The sequence below is a fragment of the Hyaena hyaena genome, unplaced genomic scaffold, assembly GCF_003009895.1.
Source record: "Hyaena hyaena isolate Hyena2069 unplaced genomic scaffold, ASM300989v1 scaffold_183, whole genome shotgun sequence".
NCBI classification, from domain to species: Eukaryota; Metazoa; Chordata; class Mammalia; order Carnivora; family Hyaenidae; genus Hyaena; species Hyaena hyaena.
Genome location: NW_024080815.1, coordinates 2,067,718 through 2,092,866, shown reverse-complemented (window position 1 = coordinate 2,092,866; position 25,149 = coordinate 2,067,718). Strand labels below are relative to the sequence as shown.

General features: G+C 47.4%; 1 protein-coding gene across 1 annotated transcript in view; it reads right to left on the bottom strand.

Annotated features, from left to right (window-relative positions):
• Window positions 1-25,149, bottom strand: part of GALNT18 (polypeptide N-acetylgalactosaminyltransferase 18) — a 355,085-nt gene that overhangs the window by 36,821 nt on the left and 293,115 nt on the right. Inside the window, exons 7-9 of the mRNA XM_039240915.1 lie at window positions 22,071-22,256; window positions 13,807-13,944; window positions 8,254-8,349 (exon numbers count right to left, since the gene is read on the bottom strand). Of these exons, the coding sequence (XP_039096846.1) occupies window positions 8,254-8,349; window positions 13,807-13,944; window positions 22,071-22,256 (420 nt within the window). The remainder of the gene's footprint in view (window positions 1-8,253; window positions 8,350-13,806; window positions 13,945-22,070; window positions 22,257-25,149) is intronic.

The following is a 25,149-nucleotide window of genomic DNA, read 5'->3' as shown; positions in this document are numbered from 1 at the left end:
AAATTTTCCAGGCTGTTACACTAATTAGGGCTAATATTCTCAGTTATTTTGAGGATAGCCTGAAATTTGCTGCTAATTTAAATAAAATGGTTACGTTTACTCATTAACCAATTAGCATGCTTCCCAGCAGCTTCTCCTCACTAATTTGATCAGTTACACTATGCTTTCTCCTACCCAGAGCTAAGAAAATCACAACTGTATCAGAGTAAACTTTTTAAGTAACATGGAAGTAGAAGTTCTCAAAGGGTTTAAACATGGATGTGAACTCTGCCCCTCTTTCCAGCCCACAGTGTCCCCACCGTAAGTTGCTCTATGTTATCATTCCTATCACTTGACCAAATCAGTTTTTCAAGGAAAACAAAACTTTCCAAACTATGGGGACTTCTTCTTTTTTTTTTCCTGAGAGAGAGAGAGAGACCACGTGAACAGGGGAGGGTCAGAGAGAGAGGGAGACACAGAATCTGAAACAGGCTCCAGGCTCTGAGCTGTCAGCACGGAGCCCGACGCGGGGTTCGAACCCACAAACCATGAGATCATGACCTGAGCTGAAGTTGGATGCTTAACCGACTGAGCCACCCAGGTGCCTATGGGGACTTCTTGAAAGACAACGTGTCCTATGTTTGAAGAACAAGTGAATGAAACGAGGAGAAACTGGAAGCCAAAATACAGGCCCCCTTCCTAGCCCTGTGTTTGTCATTGATCTCAGGCTAGCTGGCTCATATCCCCCGATGTCATTTTCTTGTTTTCTTGGTTGTCAGAGGTGGAACTGGCTTAGCAAATACCTAAGTTTCTGTGGCAGAGGCCGGCTTCCTGAGCACACAGAAAACCCTAACTTCCCACACCCTCAGTAGTTAGCTGGCAGAGCCAAGTGACTGACTCTGGCGAATCAGACATGAGAGGAAGTGAGCTGAGGCACTTTTTATCTGAGGCATGAAAATCCGATTTCCAGGCACACTCTTCCCCTTCGGAGCGGGGTTGTGGATGGAACTCTGGACCTCAAAAATTCATATGTTGAAGTCCTAACTCCCCACCCCCCAGTATCGCAGAATGTGACCTTCTTTGGAAATAGTCATTGCAGATGTAATTAGTTCAGTGAGGATGAGGTCACGCGGGAGTAGGGTGGCCCTTAACCCAGTATGGCTGGCATCCTTATAACAAGGGACAGAGACCTGTACATAGGGAGAACACCCCATGAAGGTAGTGTGCTGCCACAAGTAGCGTTCTTGGTTGCCAAGAACTAACAGAAGCTAGAGGGGAGGCCCAAACCCAATCCTTTCCTCTGCCTTCGGGGGGAGCACAGCTCTGCCAAAGCCTTGGTCTTGGACTTCTAGCTTCCAGAACTGTGAGACAATACATTTCTGTTGTTGAAGGCACCCAGCCTGTGGTCCTTTGTGACGGCTGCCTTAGGAAATAATAGAGGGGCAAGGCCACATGGTCAAACAGTGCATCCACAGGGGTATCGGAGTCACTAATGGCCTGAAGAGGCACTCTGCCTTTAGCCAGCTTTGGGAACAGAGTAAGAGAAATGTCAACAACCTGGAAATAAGGCAAAATGGGAGAAGTGGTCAGTCCTTTCAATATTCCACTGGGGCACTAACAAGCCCACCCAAAGGCATGCAATTTTCCAAGAGAACGTACCTGTGCTTGACTTGGCTATTTACCCTTTTGATTAGTAGCCAGCCACGATCAAGTTAAATGGTAACTTCCTGATTTCTGCCTGGGTAGTAAAGATCACACTAAAGGCTGTGATATTTCCCTATAGGACATTAACCGCTTTTGTATCTAATCTAGCAATCTTATTCTAATCTTCTTCTTTAGGAAATGCCTACAGATCCCGAGCTCCTCAAATGCTCTCTGGAACTGCTTACCCTGCTTACTGGCTCCCTGATTAAGGAATCAAATAAGTTTCTGTCACATGTTCATTTTGATTTAAGAATCCTGTTATGCTTTTTTGAATTGACAAAATAAACTTGTCTGGTTAATGGCAATGAGGTTGGAAGATTGTTTCTGACCTGGCTGATACAGATTCTTCTTGGTTTTAAAACCCCAAATGGAATAACTTAGAAATCTGAAAGAAGGAAGGACGGGAAGTGACTCTGAAGGTTGGCAGGATAAAGGAAGGGCGGGAAGTGACTCTGAAGGTTGGCAGGATAAAGAAAGGGCGGGAAGTGACTCTGAAGGTTGGCAGGATAAACTGGACCAGCTTTCTGTCCTGTCTTCCTGAACTTTGTCTTCCTCCTTCACCATTCTTGGCCATGCTTGGACGAAATCCAAGCCACACAGCTCAACTCTGGCCACATAGGTAATTCTTAGGAGAGAGAAGAGTTCAAGCCCTGGTTGTGGTGAAGACTTGAGGATTAAAAAAATCTAGAACAGTCTGTCTCCAGCCCTAGAATGGGGACTTAATGAGGGCAGTGCCTTCCATCTGGTTCATGACTGTTTCCCAGGGCCAAGAACACAATCTGGTACAGGCTGGACTCTCACTGATATCAGAAGGAAAAAAAATGTAATGAATTAAAATGTCATAGAATTCTAGGGTGGGAGTGCCCTTCGGTTTTTCTTAGCTTAAGCATCTACATGATTTAGGCACCTTTCATGATGCTCCTGGAGCCCACCACGTTGGCCTGGGCATCTCTGATGATGGTGAGGTCACAGTATTGTCAGAGCCAATGACTGGGAAGAGTTTCCATATATTGAGACAAAAATATGTGCCTTTATAATTTTGGAAGTTTACAGGTCCCTCTTAGATCTGTTCCTCTGCAGGCTAAACAATTTCCATTCTCAAGGACACAGTCTTGAGTTTCTTTACCAATCTTGTAATAATAATAGCCAATATCTAGTAAGCAATGACGTGTACCAGGTTTGTCGTGTTAATGCTTTATGTACATTGATTGATTCTTACAACAACCTTGAAGGGAGGTACTACTATAATCTCTGTTTTATAGGTGAGGCAATTGAGGCACAATGACATTTTGACACCTATTCAAGGAACCCAATTGGCAAGTGGTCTGTCTGGGATTCAAACCCAGACTATACATTGCCTCATCATTTGTCTTGCAGCATTTTCAAGCTTCCTATCAAGGAAGGAACTCCTAGCAGAGTCTAGAAAGACTGTAACCTTGGGCTGATCTCTACTCCCCAGACAGCAATGTGAGGTACCACATCCTTCCCCCGGAGTTGTTCAGAGTACCACCTGCACAAGTGTATGTGGCAGTCCCATCTGTGCATATGTGAACTTCCGTGGTTTCTCCATGGCCTCTGTGGCCATGGTAATAAGAGATTTTGCCAAAATCTGCCAGTCGGGGGGAGAAGTGTCCCTGGAAATACATATTGAGGGTCTGATTTGGACCAAGTCTAGGAGATTCAGAGAATCCTCAGGGCCTGTTTTTGTCCATAGTGCCCTCATGAGGCGTCCCCTGACCTCATGCTAAGGTGATAGCCCTGAGCTCCTCCTTTTCTCCTCCCCCTCCAGGAGCCAGTGAAGTTTTTTAAGGGCTAGTGGATACCTTTGGGAAGGCTTGCCAGTCAGCAGCCCTGTCTTACCACCCACCACTTATCACCCACACCTCTCTCTCTGGGGGATGGAGGAACTTCACCAAGGACACAAAGCCCATCTCCAGGAGGACCCCATCCTCTTGGGCTCATGGTACAGGCCAGACTTCACAAACTCCTGCCACAGCAGGGTCCCCTACCACCCTGTTCCGGGAAATGATCTGAGGTTAGTCTCCAGTCTCCTTACCTCTGGGCACTAACAGCTGTAGGCCTAGTGGGAGAAGGTAACTGGGCCCCTGTGTTTACCATAGAGCCCAGTATAGGAACGGGGAAGGGGACCCACATCTTTACAACTTGCTTCAGCTCTCTATCAAGGAACGGATTCGTAAAGCACCAAGGGAAGGCAACTCCCAGGCTTCCTGGCAAGCCCAGAATGAACTCATAGCTTCTCAGGCCCAATGAATTTCAGAATGGGGGAATTGGAGGTACATAGATAGAGCTGGGAGAGCTGGGCCAGGAGCTGGCCAGCCCAGGTTCCTCCTCTGCAGAGAAGAAGACCTGCCCAGATGAGAGGAATCAATGGTGCTAGGGACCACTATCTTTGAGTAGAGTATTGATCAAGTGGAGGAAGGAGGAAAGCCCAGTGGCACAATCTGGATGGTGTTTACACAGTTGCCTGCAAATGTGGAAATTCACTAACCGAACCCTTCAGACGTGTGTACTTTAGTATACAACCATATCTCAATAAAAGGGTAAAACAAAATAAAGGCCCAGAGAGGGTTAAGGTGACATTACAAATGTGTGGCAAGACCAAGATGTCAGGATTCCTGAAGCCCGCCACCCTCCTTTCCATTACTCCACTGTATTTTTGTTGCCACAGAAACTCAGTGACGCTCCATTAGTCTACGGGTACACTTTGACCAGGGCAGAAATCCATAGCATATGACCCACGAGGTCAAGGAAAGTCAGTCCAGTGTGGGCTACAGTTAGAATACTGAGGGTATTGATACTGAGCAACACTTAATGAGCAATAGTAATAGTATAGCGCTATAGCAATATTGATAGCTAATAATTATTGAGCACTTAATACATGGCAGGCATTATTTTAAATACTTCACATGTGTTAAATCTTTACAACAACCTTCACGGTATATGTTATTATGAATCTATATTTTACAGAAAACACAATAGGCCCATATTTAAAAACTTGCCCATTTAGAAGCATAACTAGAGAGCGTCAGAGCTGGTATCTGGACACAGACGATCTGATTCCAGGACCCACGCTCTTAACCACAACACAGACTGCCCCATATTCAATCAGCAGCAGCTAATAGACCAACAGCCTTGGCCCAACTAACCTCTACCATCCTCCAGAGGAAATTTGTCCGATGATCCAGATAAGCAACAATCTACCTAGACTTGTTAAAAGCAAGTTCATTCATTGTCTGCTGCACTGCATGTATTAAAAAGCAGGCAAGGAATGGACAAAAAGACCAAACCACTTGTGACCTGGTCACCTGGGCCCATACTCAAGAACAACCTGGGGACTTTCTGAGCTGAAAACTCTGGTGCCCAACTGCAATAATAATCAGAGGGATGAAAATTAAAACCACGGTGTGATATTACTATATACCTGCCCCAATGTCCATAATTTAAAAAGACAGATAATACCAAGTGTTGGCAAGGATGTGGAACCAGTAGAATGCTAAAATGTGGTTGGTGTGAGTAAAAATCGATCTAATCAATCTGGAAATCTGTTCGACCGTATATTGGTTGGCTTGGGTTGCCACAACAAAGTATCACCGGCTGGGTGGCTTAAACAACAGAAAGTCCTTTCCCCACAGTTTTGGAGGCTGGGAAGTCCAAGATCTAGGGGCTCGTGCATTCAGGTTTCAGGGAATGCTCTTTTGCTAGCTTGCTAACCACCTTCTCGCTGTGTTGTCACATGGAAGAGACAGAAAGATGGAGAGAGCGAGTGAGAAACTTGAGTTCTGTAGTGTCTCTTCTTACAAGGACACTAATTCTATCAGATCATGGATTCACCTTAATAACTTTTCTGACCTTAACTGCTTCCTTACTCCAAATACTGTCAGGGTTAGTGCTTCAACATATGAATTTTGGGGTGACACCATTCAGTCCATAGCATTCTGCCCCGGGCCCCCTCAAGTTCATTTCCTTCTCCCATGCAAAATGCATTCATTTCGTCCCAACAGCCCCTGAACTCTTAAGTCATTCCAGCATCAACTTGAGCCCAAATATCATCCAAATATCATCAAAATGACATGTGTGTGAGGCTCAAGGTGTGATTTATTCTGAGGCAAAACTTCTCTCCAGCTGAGAGCCTGTGAAATCATAAGTTAGTGCTTCCAAAATATTATGGCCAGATAAACACAGGCTAGATGAGTGCGTTCCAGAAGGGGGAAACTGGAAGGAAGAGGTGATGGGGTCCCAAACGAGTCCAAAACCCAGCAAGGCCAATTCCATTTAATCTCCAGCCTTGAGAAGAATCCTTTTGTCTTGATGCTCTGCCCTGTAGGCCCACTGGGGTGGGATCACCCCCATGGGTCTGTGGAGTTGCCTGACCCTTTGGACCTCTGGGGTGGGCCTGTCCAAGCTGCTAGTTGCTTTGACCCCACCCCTGAGGCACTGGGCAGGGTCATCCTGGCCCACTGAAACCAGAGAGGCAGGCCTTCCCTTTGAGGAGACAGCCTTGTCCCTGGGTCTGTTGGTGGGGCTGGCCTTCAGCATCTATCTTCTTTTCTTGAAGAAGAGCACATGTTCACAGTGGAACAGCTCTGTGCTCCTGCCTTGTGAAATACAAGAAGCCACTGGCCTGCCTTCATTCTGTCCTGTGCTCTCTCTAGTGGAGGCTGCTGGTGTCTCTGCTAGTATAAGCTCATCTCTATTTCTGGCTTCTGCTGCCACAAAGCTGATTGAGTCCACGAGTTCTACCATGATTTCAATCAAATGGTTGTTCAGTTACACTCTGGGTTCTCTTCAGAGCACGCTTTCTCCTTTGTTTGCAATATGGACAGGCTAAGAATTTTCCAAATCTTCAAGTTGAGGTTAAATGGGGTCATAAGTGTCAAGCCCTGATCCAATGGGATGAGCGTCCCTTCAAGAAGAGACACCAGAGAGCTCACTCATTCTCTCGTTCTTGCTATGTGAGGACACAGAGAGAAGGTAACCATCTGCAAGCCAGAAGGAGCCCTCACCAGAAACCACATCAGCCAACACTTTGGTCTTGAACTTCCCAGCCACCAGAACTGAGAAAATAAAGTCCCGTGACATTTTGTTACAGCAGCCCCAGCCGACCAATATAGGCAGTCTCTGCTACAAGTAAACACACGTCAACCCTATGACTCAGTGATTGGACTTGTAGGTATAAATCCAAAAGAAATGAGTGCATATGTGCACCAAAATACATGAACAAGGATGTTCATAGTAGCAGTATTCATGATCCTCTCAAACTGGCAACTTCCCAGGTGTCCATCAGCCACTTCATAAAATGGAAAATTACACAGTAATAAAAATTACAACTACACATAGCAGCACAGAGGAACTTCAAAATGTGATGATGAAAGACAGAAGCCAACACGAGAAAGCATACACCCTAGCATCCTATCGATATAAAATTCAAAATCGGGCAATAATGCCCTTTTTCTTGATCTGGGGGCTGGTTATATTGGTGAGTTTGCTCTGAAAACTTACTAATTTATACGCTTATGATTGGCTACTTTTTGTACATATGTTACATCCATAAAAGTTTACATTAAAAATAGTCATCCGTGAAAAATATCATGGCATTGTAAGAATGGGGAATGGGCTGCTGTACTGTGTGGGGTGGGGAGAGTGTGACCTGCTGACTTACAACTGACCAGTGACTGATGTCCCAGGAGCTTGGCCCCCAAAAAAGATGAGCTGGTGGAGGTCACAGCGGACAGTTGCTGGGAAGTCTCAGCACAGTACACTGGGTGACACACACATCCTGATAGCCCTCAGTTGTATGTGTAGGTGGGTAACAACTCTTTTAAACACTCACTATAATTGCACACATATACATATCTTCTATGCCATCTTTTTAAAAAAATCATCACGCTCTTCTGGAGGTAAGATAAGTAAACTCTAAAAGCATCAGATCAGAACCAATCAGTCTGTGGCATCCATGGAAAATGGCTGTCGATTGCACTTCATTGAATAAGCCATTTCTCATGCGTGTGTTTCAGCATCCTCTTTGGATATCTGGATCTTAGGCTATGACTGGCTAATTTTTCCTAGAATAACTTATTTCCCTGGTAGTGTCCCCTCATTCTCCACCAGGAGAAGGTCCTAGGAGCTAGAAAAGTTCTCATGGCTATACATTTTGGCTCCAGCTGTGATCTACTAAAGGGCAGAGCCCAGACCATGAAATGGCTCTCTGAAGGGAATCTGAGATGTCAGGGAACTTGGGAAGGGCATGGCTGCCAGAGCCAGGGCTGTGATTTACCCATAGCCTCCCCAAATAAGTCAGGCATGCCCCTTTAAAAATTTATCATCTTCTTTGGTCCCTACCCCAGGGGATCCAGGCATCCCAGCATCTGCTTCCCCCTGCCTCCTTCCAGGCAAGGCAAGTGTGACTCTTCTCTTTTGCTCATAAGCATACTCCTAATGAAAAGCCCTGGAAGCCCTGGGCCCACAGTAGCCATGACATGACTTGGGTACCTTCCCCACACTGGACATACGTGGGCACATCCCCAGCAGGATCTCTCTCAGGAAACTCACCTGTGGCGTCATCCCATGGCAGATGTACACGATGGGAACATTCTCTGTGTCTGGACCCTGATCAAGACACAGATCGGTCTTCAGAGAGTTCTGCAGCTGGGCACCAGAGGAGAGGTGGCCACACCAAGGAGAGAGGAACAGAGAAACAAATGCGTTAAGTCAGGAGAAGCCAGCATTCCATGGAGACAGGTTCCATTTCCATAATCACACCACGGCCCCTTGAATATTATGGGAAGCAACAAACACCAGTTTTCGCCTTGCATGAAGGTGCCGAGGGAAAACCAGTCTCCTGTGTAGGAGAAGCATTTTTATGTTGTTAAACAACAAGCTGAGACAGTCTACATGGAAATCAAAGATACCCCTACACGCACACACACAACATGGTGCCAGGTTCTTCACCCTGTCCACTTCCACAGGGGTGGCACAACGGCTTTCAGTAGTCCCTGGTTAGAAGTCTTTGCTCTGGAAGGTTGGGGAAAGTGGGCAACACGTGAGCTTCCCTCGGGCCTGAGATGTCCTCTGGGTCCTCTCTGCCTCCTGCAGGTCCAGCAGTGTCTCTGGCTTGGCCCCAGTGGTGCCCAGATGATGATTCTCCAGAGTGGGAGGTCAGGCAGGTGGATAAGGGGCAAATAAGAGGCCCAAGGTGGGGGCAGGGGAAGGGAGAGGTATCTCCTATCCTCCCCTATAGGCACATAGCAATCAACAGAACCAATGCCTGGGTACCATCGACCAATGTCTTACCATGTCAGGTAAGAAAGCTAATATTCAATGTTCCTCTCTGGCATATGTCCATTCCCACCCCTGGAAAGGAAAGGTTATGGTCCACATGGCCCTGCTCACTAGCTACAGCTGAGTAGACCACGGTGCGCACCAACACGCAGTTTAGAATGAGTTAATAATTCTCTTTCTCTCTCTCTTCTCTATCCTCTTTCTGGAATGTAACCATCTCCTCCTCTTATTCTGTCCTAGAACTCTAGATGAGAGAGTCAGTGTGGTCAATGGGTGATGGTCACAAGAACTGTGAAGCCATTTAGACTGGGTGTGGGGGATCTGTCAGGCCATATGTAAGCTGAGATATCCAGGGTGGCCAAGGAAGAGATGAAGCATGGGACAGGATTAGAGAAGTTCTGTCCCTGCTATGGCTTTAGTGGCTTCTGGACTCGGGTGCCCATGTCCAGCTATACTTTACTTCCTGTGTCCGTAAGAGAGTTTGTGGTATCGTCGGCCACCTTAACTTGGGCTAGCTGATACATAGTGTTATCAATCGAAACACCCTGTTTAGAACAGAAAATGGGTATTGGAATTCAGGGAAGAATTGCCCAGGGCAATGGGCCACACAGGTGGGTCCTCTATCCAACAAGGCCAGAGACTGACAGGGGCTGAGCCTTCATGGTCTTGATGACTTGTGGCAGGAATGCAGTGCACCCAATTAAGGGGTGCAAAATGGAATAACCGGAGGCACATATATGCTCTATGCATCCCCTGTTCTTGACAGGGGACAAGGAACAGAGTCCAATTCTTTTCTCTCGAGCTTCCCCTCCTCTACTGGGTGAAGGCATCTCTGTCCCAAACTTGCAGTTTGAATGTTCTGAAGAAGTATAAATGTGTGCCAGCTCCCTAGGCAGAGGCCCCAGAAACCTCTATGCAAAAAATCCTCTTTTATAAAACAGCTATTTGGCTTGCCTGTGTGAGGGAGCATATGTAAACACTCTCTGGACTTCTCCCACAGCCCACGGAGAGGTGGGTGTCACATCTAAAGCTGAGAACTGTAATCCATTAGTGAGACTCGCTAACTGCTGTCACGAAGAGAAAGGTCCAAGGAGCCCTGATGTCAGACTTGGCTTTCTGCTAGGTTCTCAAAGCCATCTCCTGGGTGAGTAGGTAGGTGGTGCCTTTCAATAAAGTACCCCCAGCTCTGTGTCGTTCCTCCCCCGTCAAGCAGGTGGTCTGTTGATGCTGTTGGGAGAGACAGGCTAGGATGGAATCCTGACTCCAGCTGTGTGGTCTTGGACAAAGAACATTACTCCTTCTTGTCTGTTTTCTTCTCTCTAAAACAGGGATACTAATAGTGCCTACCTCATAGGGTTGTTATGAGGGTTAAATGAAACCAGACCTACAAGTACGTAGCACGGGGGCTGGTAAATGTGCAATAATTGTTAGCTACTATTATCACCGCTATAACCTTCCTGAAAGCCATTCAAGGAAACTAGCTTTTATGGCTGCATCGATGTGCCAGCTACCTGTGAAGTGCTTGCCATGTGTTATTATCTCCCTGAATGCTCAGACTGACCCGGCAAGGTCAGTCATATGATCTCTTTTAACGGTGAGGAACTGTGGCGTAGGAAGGTTTGCCTCACCTCGCCGTCTGTGACGCGATTTCCATTGCATGGATCCTTCCCCATGGCATCTCTACTTTGGCCTTTGCTTTGTCTGACAAAATCCTCTTCCTCCTTCCATTCTCAGATTCTCTGAGATTCCATTCTCACATTCTCACTCTGGAAGTCTTCCCTGACTCACGTCTGGGTGTAAGGCCATGGCCCTATGCTTCGCCACCACCTCCATTTCTCTTACTGTAGCACTGAGTGTGCTGTATTCTTGCCACCGCTTCACATGCCCGTCTCCCCTGCCTGACCGGACTAGGGCTCTGTCTTTCTCATGGTCTGTGACATGGGCCAGTCCTGGCACATAGCAGACAGTAAATCCATGTGGAATAAATGAATGAATGAAGGAAATGAACAAATGGATGGCATTCTCAAATGAATGACTCTGGCAAGTGGACAAGTGTAAAATTCCTTTCCTCATGCAGCCGGCGATAGCCCTGAGACTGAAAAATGCCCCATCAGACGGTGTGACTACAACTTTTAAGGTTTTGTAACCTGTCACGGTTACACAGGGTAAGTGTCAAAGCTAACACGCAGGAGCCAGGCATGGCTGTTTCCAGATGCTGTTCCATCTCCACTGTCAGCACTAGAGCTGGGATGAATCCAAAGACCCCAGCTCTTGGACACGAAGCCTCATGATCCGTGGGAAACCCGTGCCCACACAATGGGGCCCACAAGCCCTTCTGCCTGCAGGAGCCATCAATGGGACCTGTGAGTGGATTCATGTGCTCTGTTAGAGACTTGATCCTGGCCCCACTGAGAGTCCCAGGAGGCTATTTGACCTGAGCAATATAGTTTGTTGTAAGTTAGAATGGATAAAGCAAAAAGAAACTCTACCCCCAAGAAGACATCTGGTGTCTGCATTTCAGAATAAAAATAATCACCAGGAAGAATGATTCAGCCTCAGCAAATCCTCCTGCGGCTGCATCCTGCTTTGCCCATCTTCACCCTGTTGCCCCCATTAAGAGTTCATTATGCTCCTTGCCAAGGAAGCAAGTCTCTGCTCTGTCAGAGCCCTGGCTGTGGAGGGGCCAGAAGGGAGGGGAGGCTGGCTGGGCCCTGAGCAGGGCTGGCAGATGTACATGCAGGGGGGCAGAGACCTCCGCCAGCCCCAGAGATGGCTAGCACTGCTCAGTCCTTTGGGATGATTAGAGAATGGCTTTTCAGCATTTCAGAGTAAAAGCAGCGCTAACTATGGACTCAGACATATCCAGATCACAACCCTGTATATGCCACTTACTATTGGAGCAGCTAAAGATTTCTGGGTGTGGTGGTGAGAGGGCTACATGGTAAACCTGCTGTACGTTTCATTAGGATGAGACTCTTTTGGTTGGAAGACAAGAATGCCTTTGGCCAAGACCCAGAACTGCAATGGCTGTGTACAGAAACCTCCACTGTTGCTTTCCTACTGTGGCTAATACTGTTTGGCTAATACCATTCAGCTATAGCTGACAGCTTGGTGAGAACATGAATCCGGAAGCTGACCCTAGCTCACAGGGGTTTGCGACCAATAGTTTCTGAAGAGCCGCAGTAGCAAAACCATCCATTTTGGATTGGGTCCGACCATGGCCAAGCATCATACACAACTTGCTATGGGCAGCGTGTGGGGCACAGTAACAGCTGTGTCCTCAATATGGCCCTGGGGAGATTGATGGGGTTGATGGGCACTTCATAGTCCAGTGTGTTTCCATGGGAACAAGAGGATCTGGAGCCTCAGATGACAAGTTTTCTGGCACCCAAGTTACACCAGCCTGAGAAGTGGAAGGCAAAGGGGTCACTGAGTGATTTTTCTCAGGACATGTCATCAACCATGCCATGGAAACCCTTGTGGGAGGATATGGCTTCCTCCTACAGGCTGGTCTGCTGGACAACAAAAGTCTGATGGGGGATGGTGGAGGGGAATTTGGGACCCATGCTCTGTGTCTTTTAGAATTCTAGGATGTCAGAGTTGGGAGGCCCACAGAGAACATGGAGGCCAATCCTCAGCAAGCATTCTTCTCTGCCCCCGCACCACCCAAGCAGATGCTATGCCCACTATATTCCCGCTGAGGCAGGCCTTGAACTCAGTTCTGACTACAGCTTATCCAAGGAGATGTCACAGTTCTTCCTCTGAGTTTCATCCTAGGATATAAAAAAGCTCTAAGGGGGTACTCTCCAAAGGGAGGGAGCAGAGTGATATCAGAAGCTGCTGTTTTAGACTCAGTTTCTCTGTTGATGACCTATGTGAACGTGGGAAGGTCACTTTGCCTTTCTGTCTCCCCCTCCATCCCGTAACATGGTGGTGGGCAATCTATGTAGTTTTGAGGGCTTGTAACTGTCAGCAGAAAAGCTCTATATGTTCAGAAAGCAAGGCCAAGTGATATATCAAAAAAAGAGAAAAATCAGGTATCATTGAAAACATCTTGAGTTGAATGGTCCTGGAAACATTGGGATAATGGTAGAATTTACCCTATTCAAAGTATTTTAACCTTAGAAAATACAAATCGTTAGGATATAGAAGACATTTATATAACTGAGACATTTTTCTATTCTAGGAGTACAGCATTATTTTGCTCCATTTAACATAGGAAGAAACCGAGGCCCATAGATGTTAAGACCCTTGACTGAGAAGTGGCTTGGTCAAGATTGGTTTGGATCCAAACCAGATCTGTCTAGATCCAAACCTGTGCTCTGCCTTCCATAGGGATAACTGCTCTGTGCCAATCAACAGGGGGTACGAAAACCTCCCTCAAAGCACAGTGAGCTCAGGAATGCTGTGTTCCAGAACTCTTTTCCTGGAGGCTGTGTGTGTGAGCGGAAAGCATAAGCCGCTTAGGTGAGGGAGGCACACAGGCTGGTTGCTAGACCCTGAGGCACCCATGTTTGGGAAACAGTGGGTGTTTGGTATGTTACCTTGTGATCTTAACCTAACTGCAGGTTTTTGTTTTATCAAGTAGCACATGCAGGTTTGGGACTGGAGCTAAATTGCTTGAAATTCTAAAGGAGAGACTAAGGACCCCTCAAGGGAACAGAGAGGTTCGGGCTGTGAAAGCAAAAGTTGCCTCTCATCCAGTGGTCTATCAGAGGTCCCACATGGGAAACGGGAGGCTCTTCCTCCACTTTCCCCTTACTCTATAGCTCTTTCTGGCCTTCCTCTCTGTGTCTGAGTGAACCCTGAGGAGCAGGTCCTTACCACCCCATAGGCAATGATGTCCGAGTACATCCTCATCTCTGGGTACACGCTGACCAGGTACCACCGGAAGGTCTTGCACTGCAGCTGTTTCCTCAGGGCCTTCCTTGCGGTGATGTCCCCAATGTCGATTCCAGAGTCCTGCGCAGATTTGCAAATGCAGAGATAGAGCCACCACCAGGAAATGGCTTCTCCCCAGACCTCCCAGCCAAGGTTCCTGGAGACTGGTTAGTGAAGGGAGGACGTGGGACCTTGACTCCTTCATTTTCCTGCATGTCCTTAGCCTCATGACTGTCCCCATGTGGACACTGAAACGTGAGGTCAGCACTGATGGGGACCGTCCTCAAAGGCCATAGAAAATAAATGGAACAAAAAAAAAAAGCTGTGGTCCAGGGGTAAGTGAAAGAAGCTGGAGTACACAATTGGAGTAAGGTTTTCTCTACCTTATGCTAGAAGATGAGAGGTTCTCAGCTGTGGGGGGAAGAAGCGGTGGGGAAAGCGTGGAAGCTTTTCCTAATAATACCATTCCTAATAATTGCAGCAGCAAGGCCTTCTGTAATGTTTCCAATGTGGTAGGCTCTGTTCTGCATGAGACCCGCACTTATGCTTATATGTATATATAGTGGCCCACTTAAACCTATAGGATAGCACTGTTTCATAGATGAGGAGTTGAGGCAAAGAGGTTCAGGGACCGTTGCCCAGAGTCCTACAGCTGATAAATGGTGGAGCTGAGATTTGCACCCAATCAAGCCGGATCTGGAGTTTGCACTTGTAAACTATGCTGTGCATCTGGAAGAGTCTGCCCTCCTATCTCCTAAGATCAGGTCCTTGTGGGAGAAGCAGACTCTCTCTTAGCTCAGGGGTCTTAGTGTAGAGAGGACTTGGGTGTCTCACTTCCCAGGTATATGAGAGTGGTGGTCCCTGCGGCATCGAGGTACAGCCGGCAAGGAGTGGTAATGGAGACATGGAAGTGTCCTTGAGTGAGAGAGAGAGAGAGAGATTGAGAGAGGCCCCCATATTTCTTGTGGTCTCAGAGCAGAGGGGAGAACAGAGTCCTTGGGCCTGAACACTGGCCTTTGAACAGGGCACAGAATCAGTGGAGAAAGCGTTGATGTCACAGCAGAAGATGGCGAGGAGTCTCTCCAGCTTGGGATCAGGTGGAGACTCCGTGGCCTCTCAGAGGATGATCCCACAGAGCCAGGAACCAGAGAGGGCACGCGGTATCTCATAAGACACTAGTCCAGGGTAGAGAGAGAGGGAGACAGGAAATACAGCTCTCTCCCACTGACACTGCTGCTCGTGTGCTGGCCATATGAATCCCTGCTTCTAGAATCAGCTCTGGGGATCAAGTTACTGGGGTTGGGAACATAATGAAATGATTCGGGTTTGAGTCTGAAATGTCTGAGACAAATTACAAAATGGCAGCCACGCAAATCTGCATATGATCAGAACAAGTATTTGGTATTCGACCATGGAGACTTAAATAACAACACAGTGTAGACACAGAAGAAATAGATTTGTTTTGCCCACCAGAATTTAGGTAATATAAAAGTGTGAACCTACTAGAACCTGAAGGTTTAGGTTCCAGACCGCTAAGGGGCAATGTCTTCTCGATGACCTCATCTATAATTTGCCTATTTCTCAGCTCCTGCACAGAGAACCTCCCAGCAACTGCTACTTGGCCTTTCTCTGCTGGATCCAGGAAGCATTTTAGACTGATCTCTGTGGACCTACCACTGAGCCTAGACTGTACTGATGAGACTAGATTGAAAAAATATTTAGGGAGCATTTCAGATAAAACTGGCAATACATGTAACCTGTCACTACCCCCAGCCCCATCCCAAGGAACCTGTTAAGTAGTAGCTCTTTAAACTTCTCTGCACCTTATCCTGATATCACAAAGCTATTTGCGAGGACCCAGGCCTTCCCCCTTCATGCTATAATTGCCTTTATATGCCAACAAATTAGCACTGTGTCTCAGCTTTTACAGGGAGCCACGGGAAGACCCTGTCTCTGGAAGGCCCCTGTGCTTTCCTAAAAATCTCGGTTCCCACAGGAAAACTTTCTTTCTACATTCAGGGTCAAGGGAAAGTTGGTCTCTCTCCTTATGATCTAAGTGAAGGTGGGAGAAATACCCCTCAGGGGCTCATTCCTCCTTTAACTTCTAGGACACTCAAGAATCAGAGCTTTGCTCAGCTTATATTTCTGGACCTCGTGCCCCTTTCCTCTTCCTGTTTATTAGTTGACTTCTGCCTTTCCATTTTAATGGTTCAGCACGTCTGTACAGCGTATTTACTGTAAATTGCATCAAACTGTTTGCAGATCGGGGGAAGACACTGAGAAATAAGCAAACTTTCTCGGAGAAGGTTACCTTGGCCCTTATTCTTAGAAAACAATAAATGTATCTTCCCCCTCTGCCAAATACTCAGTGGGTGGAACAGAGTCCCTTGCGAAAGTTGTGTCTCCCCAGAACCTCCGGATGTGATCTTACTTGGCAGTAGGATCACTGCCGACAGAATTCACTGGAGATCTGTAGATGAAATCATTCTGGATTTAGCATGAGCTCTAAATTCAATGACCAGTGCCTTCCTAAGAAATTAGTGGGGGGCGGGGAGCGTTGGACACACAGAGACCTGGAGACAGAGGCAGAGACTGGAGTGATGCATTTACAAGACCAGGAATATGCCAGGAGCCACCAGAAGCTGGAGGAGGGGAAGTATCCTCCCCTAGAGGTTTCAGAGGGAGCGCAGCACTGTCGGCACCTTGATTTGGGGCTTCCGGCCTCCAGAACTGTGAGAGAATAAATTTCTGTTGTTCAAAGCCTCTCAATTTGTGGTAGTTGTTATGGTGGCCCTTGGAAACCAATACATGCAGCCACACGAAAAGCTGTCCGGTATTCCCGCCCGTGTGGACAGCCACATACACAAGGTCTTGCAGCTGAACCTAGAGAAGGGCCATCACCTGCTCACCATGGTGAGTCATCCCTGGCACTCAGCCAGTCTTTGGGCAAGAGGAAGGGGGAGGGGGCAGCGAGAGGGGGAGGGATCTAGAGTTCCTGAACCCTGTGTAAGAGAATATTGATGCTTTGCTGCAGGTTGACTTCCTGTTCGTTGATAAACAAACGGATTTTCAATTAAAGCAGAAGGGATGCCAGAGCTGGGGGGCTTTTCTGGTCATCCCAAAGCTCGGGACTGAATGTGGTAAGGAAGCAGCTGAAGGAGCCGGCAGGGGGAGGTCTCAGCATAGAAGGTGCCCAGGCAGGATGAATGCCCAGCAAGGGCACTAAAAAGCTGGGGTGGGAATGTAGAGGGCAGAGGCAAGACCATCCACACCAAGAGTTAAGACTTCTCTGGTGCTTTTCTGTTTGCTGAGCACTGACCAAAGCCTTTATGTATATGGACTTTAGTTTGCAAGGCAGCCCCTGGGCAGGGATGTAGGGTCTGGCTCTATACCCACAGCTGGGATGCCGGAGACAAAAGGTTAATTAAACAGCTAACAGGTGTGCTGTGGTTGAGCAGAAGGTCTTGACACAGCACCACAGCAAGGGCAGCCAGGAAAGCTCTTGGAGAGGGCCCGCAGGGCACATGGCATCTGCACTTCCTCCCTCTTCTTTCCTTTCTGGCTCATCTTGAGTACGTGCCTGGTGCTGTCCTAAGCACTGTGCATCTGAAGAGGAAGAAGGCACAGACTTTGCTTGAAAGGAAGGTCCAGACAAGTAAACAGACTCTACACAGTGTGAAGCACAGACGTGAACAGATTGCTGAGGGAGAGCAGAAAAGGAAGGAGAACTTAGTCCATCTCACTGCAGCCAGGATGGTGGGGAGGGAAGGTGAGCAATCAGAGAAGGCTTCCTGGAGGAGGTGACACTCAAGGTGAATTAAAGACTAGCTAAACTAGGATTACCAAATCTGGCAGCCCCAAACCAGCATCCAGAGAGATCCGAACGGTTTCTGGCACCACTCCATACCTACTCCTCAGAATCTCTCTAAGGACGAAACCCAGAATTAATATTTTCAAAAACTCTTCAAGTGATTCCGCTGCACCTGGTCTGCAGATCTGCTTTTAGGAGCCACTGACTAAGGAAGAAAGGAATTACACACACTGCCAGCAGATCCATTTGTTAATAAGCATTGGCGAGGTTTCCTAAGCTCTGATCATGTGCCCTGCCTTGTACTAGGCATGGTGACACAAATGAAGAACACAATCTGTCCCCAGGAAGCCTGTGGTCTAATGCAGTGGCTCTCTGCCCTGGATGGATATTAGAATCCCTGAAGAGCTTTCCAAAAAATGATCCCTGGTCCCCTTCCAAACCAATTAAGTCATAATCTCTGGGGCTGGAGCACAAGGGGTTTTAATGTTCAGACAGATTTGGGAGCCCCTGGTTTAATAGAGAGAGTGCGCATACGCGTGCAAGAGAGACTTTCACACAAAACATTCTTCCACAGGACAGTGGTGCAATGACAGAGACATGCATGCAAAGGGGGCGTTTTCTCTCACTGAGGCTGAGTTCTAGAGGAGGGGTCACTGGAACTGAGTCTAATAGGATGGACGGGAATTGGTAAGGGTTGAGGCTGGGGAAGAGGCGGAGGGTAGGGAGTTCCAAGCAGAGGGGACAAAATGAGCAAACATACAGAGAGAAGAAATAGCATGGAATAGACGGGGAACTCTGGAGTTCTCACTGTCCGTGCAGTCTACAGAAGCTATAACGCAGAGTGGGCGCAGGGTGGTTACAGGTGGGTGGGGGGCTCTATGCCTGATCTCATGCACAGTGGAGAGTCCTTTAAAGATTAGCAGGGCAATGATGTGGTCGCTGTGAGTTTTTTAAAAAAAAACTGTAGGGGCACCTGGGTGGCTTAGTCGGTTAAGCGGCCGACTTTCGCTTAGGTCATGATCTCGCGGTTCGTGGGTTCGAGCCCCGCGTCGGGCTCTGTGCTGACTGCCAGCTCAGAGCCTGGAGTCTGCTTCAGTCTGTGACTCCCTCTCTCTCTGACCCTCCCCTGCTCACGCTGTCTCTCTCTCTCTCCTAGAAATAAATAAAACATTAAAAAATTTAAAAAAAAAAACTGTAATGTTTTACTATTATTTTTTAATTTTTTTAAATGTCTATTTCTGAGAGAGAGAGAGAGAGAGAGAGAGACAGAGCATGAGCAGGGCAGAAGCCTAGAGAGAGACCTACAGAATCAGAAGCAGGCTGCAGGCTCTGAGCTGTCAGCACAGAGCCTGACATGGGGCTCAAACCCATGAACTGTGAGATCATGACCCGAGCCAAGTCAGATGCTCAACCCACTGTGCCATCCAGGCATCCCAATGTTTCATTATTTTTGAAAGAGAGAGAGAGGGGCAGAGAGAGAGAGAGAGAAAGAGAATCCAAAGACGGCTGTAGGCTCTGAGCTGTCAACACAGAGCCCAATGCGGGGCTCAAACCCACGAACTTCGAGATCATGACACGAACTGAAGTTGGATGCCTAACTGACTGAGCCACCCAGGCGCCCCACTGTGTGTTTTTCTGTTTGTTTTTAAGATAACTTTAGGTAGTGTGGAGGATAGACTTGAGAGGATAAGATTTGATCCAGGGACACCAGTCAGAGAGGCTCTTGCAGAGGAAAAGACAAGGGCTGAACTCGGATGGGAGGTAGGTAGGAGAGGACAGGAGAGTGGGGGGGTGGACTGGGAATGGGGCCGAAGGGAAAGGAGGATCAGAGGAAGATGCTGGGTTTCAAGCTCATAGATAAGGGCAGATGGTGGCGTCCTAAACTGCATTGGGAGGAAGAACAGGAACAGCTTTGGGGGTAAAAGATGTTCTCTGTTTTTGGCAGATCCAGTTTAAAGTGCCTGAGGGAGCACCCAGGAGATCTATGTGCAGCCGTAGGTCTGAAGCTAAAGGCGAAGTCAGGGTTAGAGATATTAGTTAGGAAGCCGTCAACGGATAGGTGGTAGGAGGACCCGGGAACAGATGGGACCACCAGGGAGATGACGTAGAATGAGAGCAGTTGGCCAAGGATGGACGCCTGCGTGCACCTAAGCATCAAGGGGAGGTAAGCGTTGCCCACAAGGGAATTAGGAGCCATCAGAGAGAGATGGGGATATTCTGGGGTGTGGAGTCATGGAGCCAAGCAGTACAGAATTTCAAGGAAAAGGTGGGATCCTGTAGGTTAATAACTTTAAAATGTCCATTAGGCAGTTAAGATGCTTTGTCAAAAGCAGTTTTGGGGCAATACTGGGATATGACTTGAGAAGGATATGAATGGAGCAGGGGGAAAGTGTTGACTCTTTCAGAAGTCTCAGAAGGGGTAGGAGACAGAGTTTGGTCAAAGCAGGGAATAGTGGGGGTCAAGAGGTAGATTTTTAAACACACTGACCTCCTCTATCTGAGGCTTTATCCTGGACACTCCCACTTCTCATCTACCTTTCCCTTTTTAAAAAAAAATTTTTAATGCTTGATTTTGAGAGAGAGACACAGAGAGACAGAGAGACACAGAGAGAAAGAGACAGAGATAGAGAGAGAGAGAGAGAGAGGGGGGCAGGCAGAGAAAGAGAGGGAGACACAGAATTTAAGCAGGCTCCAGGATCCGAACTGTCAGCACAGAACCTGACGTAGAGCTCCAACACACAAACAGCAAGATCATGACCTGAGCTGCAGTCGGATACTTAACTGCCTGAGCCACCCAGGAGCCCCTTATCTGTCTGTCTTGAGTTCACTCCTGTCTCATCCCACCCATTTGACTGGGTTTGAACTACCCTCCAAGAAGTCACAGACACACACTGAGTTTTATCATTTTGCAATTACTTTTCTCTCTTGGTTCTCTGCCATTCATTGGATTTACTGTCCACTTCAACATCTATCAGTCATTATGAGGGGAGAGAGCTAAAAGGTTTGCAGCTTTGGGTACAGGGAGAAGGGGGCAGGAGTGTGGACAGGACTCTAAGAGCCTGGGGATCTATGATACCTGACTGCTAAGTTGCTGGGGGAATTTCCAAGTGCTCTTAACATTTGCTATCAGAGGACACCCACAGTGGGGCTCAGCATGCTCCCCAGAAGACTGCAATCCAACGCCCACAGCCACAGATGGGTCCAGAAGGCACCACTGTTTCCCTAGAAACACTCCCACTGTCATGGATGCAATCCTGGGGCTGGTTCATTAAGGTTGCTCACACTCCGGCTGGTACTTCTTGGCTCTGCTTTCTTCTCCCTACTGCTGAAATGGCACTGGTCGTGGGAGTAGGAATCCCAACCCAACCCAACCCAACCCAGCCTCCCCACCCCATGATGGTGGAGGTGATTGGGGCTGCCTAAAAGCTCCTGCCCATGGTAACTTTCAGTCACTCCACCAGAGCAACATTAGCTGGGTGGAGAGATCAGGGCACAGGGCCTTCATATGGAAACATTAGGCAAAAAATCAACCATTTCCCTATTAGGAAGAGAGAACTGAAGCTTTTTAAAGGCTTCCCAAGGGGAAAGAAGGAGGTCATGCAGTCAACAGCTGTCTCACATAAACAGTGCAACATAAGCAATGATCTCCAGGCAGACAGGCTCATAAGCAGGTTGGAATCCCGTGGCTGGCATCTGTTGGGTTCTCCCAACTCAGTGGTCCAAGGTCATTTCCATACTACACCTGGCAAGGCTGAATCTACTAGAGAAACATTGCTTTTTCTCTGGCACTTCTTAAGTATAGGTAATCCGAGGGACAGAGGACAGTGGCAGACAATGATGGTATTCTGCGAAGATTAGAAACAGTCCAGAACAGTTCCCTTCTCCTCGGAGGGTCCTGTGAGAGTATATCCCCTTCCCCATGCATGTGGTTCCAGAAATCCCAAAGGCCGGCAGACATTCCTTATTGCTCTGGTCAAAGGTTCGATGAAGAAGCCTGAATATAGTCTACAGGGAGATTCAGGGGCACTTTGTGAATTTTGGTAATTTCTTGTATAGTTGTATAGCAGAGAGGCTGAGGACCTAGACATGAAGTAAACTTAGAGCCACTTGGTCCAACATTCTCATTTAAAATGAGGATACTGAGGTCAGGAGAGAAGTCTTCCCTTAAGCATGCTGATCAGGGACAGAGGTGGGAGAAGACATGGCTTAGTGCCTCATAGTCAGCCTCTTTCACATGTAGCACGTTTTGGGGCTGAGAGTCTACTCTTCCATGGATAATAAGACTCTGTTTGACCCATGAGGAGAGGGTTTAGTTCCATATTTTTTGTTTTTGTATGTTTTCCCACCAGCTCCTCCCTCCCCCCGCAAAAACCCCATCCCTGCAGGGGCTTCCTACCTCTTGGGGTATGTTCCATGCCATGTAGACATGGCTTTTAAATTCGTCCATCCAGACTTCAGCCACCCTGAGGGCGTTCCTGCGGACATGGGCTGTGAGGTCCTCAGTGTAGGGCTTGTGGGCTCGTTCAATGTGGGCAATCCGAGAGCAAGGCAGGACCTCTACACTCCCACCACACTGCCACACCTGTAGAAGACACAGAGTCACTCACCAGTGCCCAGACCTGACTCTGAGCCACTAAACCAGACCACAGGCGACCATTCAATCTGAGCACGAACAGCTCCAGCTCTCCAGCTCTCTTCATCTTGTCTCTCCAGATGACTGTCTACAGAGCAGGTGAGTTCTACTTCATTTCCATTCCTATAGCGGGAAGGTTACTGACCCATTATTTTGTGTCTTGTTTCTTGTTGCTGTGGATGTACCAGCAAAGAATGAATGCACCTTCTTTTCCCATTCCTTTCATTCCTGCAAAGAAGAGACTAGGCATTTTGTGACCAAAGATCTGGGTTTCCTCGCCCCTGACAGACACATTTACAAAAATCTTTGTATCAGTCTCTGCAGCAATGCTTGACCTAGAGGAAGCAGTAGAGACTCCCAGCAGAGGTATCCTCCTAAAATGGACCACATGGGCCTGGACACAGATTAGTTATCACCAGAGGGAGCGAGCCAGGTACCCTTCTCCTAGTCCATCTTTCCTGGGTCCTGAGTTCTAACAGAACCCAAGAGACAGGGAGATACAAAGAAGGTACTCCTGTGAAACTTCTCACTGACATCGGTGACCAGGAGCTTGAATTTGATGCAGTTTGACTTCAAAACATAAAGAAAGATGATCTTGTATTCTGGGTGCTAAGGGACAGTGTCTCAGAGGTCTTGCCACAAACATGCCACCCACGCTCAACTTTCACTGTTCTGGAACATGCACATCGTTTTGTCATTTTAGAATGCCACTCCTTCTCCAGCTGAAAAAAATGTAACCTCTCAAGATCCTGGTCACATGACTTCTCTGCTGTGGAGTCTTTGGTCAATTCATGGGGCAGAGCCAACTTCTCCCTCCTCTAGCCCTGAAAGCTCTTGATATCACAACTTCCTGCTTACCTGGAAGCCACCTTACCTCTGTGTTCCTTGATGGAAGACCTGTGTCTTCATTTTTCATTCCTAGCACTAACACAAGGCCTGGTACATACAGATACTTAGTAAGCACTTGTTGAATCAATATATGGATGGTGATACTTTATCAGTCAATCAATCAACATACGATTGATGCTTAATAAGTGTGGGATGAATCTGAAATACCTGGCCAGAGCTGATGAATGAGGCTTCTGAGGGAGAATAATCATCATTTCTTGGCAGATAGCAGTGATCACTTGTCAGGTACTGTCAACCAGGCAATTCAGTAGATAATGTTCACACTTAGAACATGTATCCATCAACAACCATAGGTCTTCATCTAAGATAAGGTCAACTTTGGTTTTTCCTTTTCTTTAATTTGAGTAGAGTTAACATGCAGTGTTGTATTAGTTTCAGATGTACAAGATAATGATTCAACAATTCTATACACTTCTCAGTGTTCATCAAGATAAGTGTACTGTGAGGTCAACTTTGGATTTCACTGAATTATTCCCTGTGTTAGGAAGAGAATGCCTTCTCTTCTACCTGTCTATTTCACACCAGTTGGTCCCTATGAACTGTCAGAGTTGGAAGTCAATTGATCGCCTTTCCACTTTCTGAATTTGTCTTGCATTCAGTATATAATTTAGGGCCCATGGAAAGGAAACAAGTGTTTGCACTGAGTGTCTACCATATACCAGACACTGGACTGTGTATGTGGGTAGGTAGTAAAGCATGGTGGTTATGAGCCGAGGGTTTGGAACCAGACTACTTAGGATCAAATCCTGGCTCTGTTGCATGCTAGCTGTGTGACCTTGGGTAAGTCGCTCAATTTCATTGTGTTTCAGTTTTCTCCTCTCAAATGGAGGTTATAATAGTATCTCTCTCATGAGGTTACTGAGGAGATTAAAGCGATTGTACACAAAGTACTTAGGAACATGCCTGGCACTTAATAAGCATGTCATCAGCTCAGCTATTACTATACAAACTATATTAGCTGGTTCTTCAGAATAACCCTGTGTTGTAGTGGTTACTGTCTCCAATTCCAAATGAGGAAATTGAGACTAAAGGCTGTCCCTTGTCCAAGGCCATGCAGCTGGTACTGACAAGGATCCGTCTGACCTGCACCGAAGCTTAGGCAAGAGAGGAAGCCATGGAAGGCCTCAGGCTATGTACCTTCATTTCCATGACCTGTACATTCTGGAGATCATGCTGATTTCCAATCCACTTTGTTGAGATTTGCAATGAAAGCCTAGAATACTGTGAATATGTTATTGGCAACACAAAGAGTCAGGGTAATTATTCTTTTGCAACCGGAATGGAGGCTATTACTTGGCATGTTTCAGCAACACAACACAGAACATGATTGGTAACAAAGCTCTTTTATTACAAGACCTGTTTCTCAGAGAGTCGGTTCACCCTTTCACCTTAGAGTGAGTGGATCTTCTGTGGTTCTGATCACAAGCGTGGCAGCTGCACCTCCTACCCCACTGAGCGCTCGGTAAAAGGAATGGTGTGGACTCACTGTTGGGCTCTCAAATCGACTCCTGTTTTCTTTTCCTGTGGCCATGGCCCTTGTCTAGACCACTGTCTTGTCTCACCTGGATTCTGCAACAGCCTCCAAACAAATGATCTCCCTCCTGCCTTCCTCCTCCAGCCTCTTTTCCTCCCTGCGGTCAGAGTGATCTTTTTAAGGTATAAGGTGGATCATGTCCCCCTGCACTGGACATTTCCCAGCATGGCTCTGAGGCTCCTGGGGCCCTGCCCTGCCCATCCCTCCAGCCTAGGGCTGTCTCCCCCATATGCTCTATGCCACAGCCCCATTGGCATGTTTTACTTCCTCCAGCATTCATGTTTGTTCTCCCACATTTTTCTTTTTTACAAATAGTTTATTGTCAAATTAGTTTCCACATAACACTCAGTGCTCATCCCCATAAGTGCCCTCCTCTATGCCCATCCCCCCCTCCCCCCC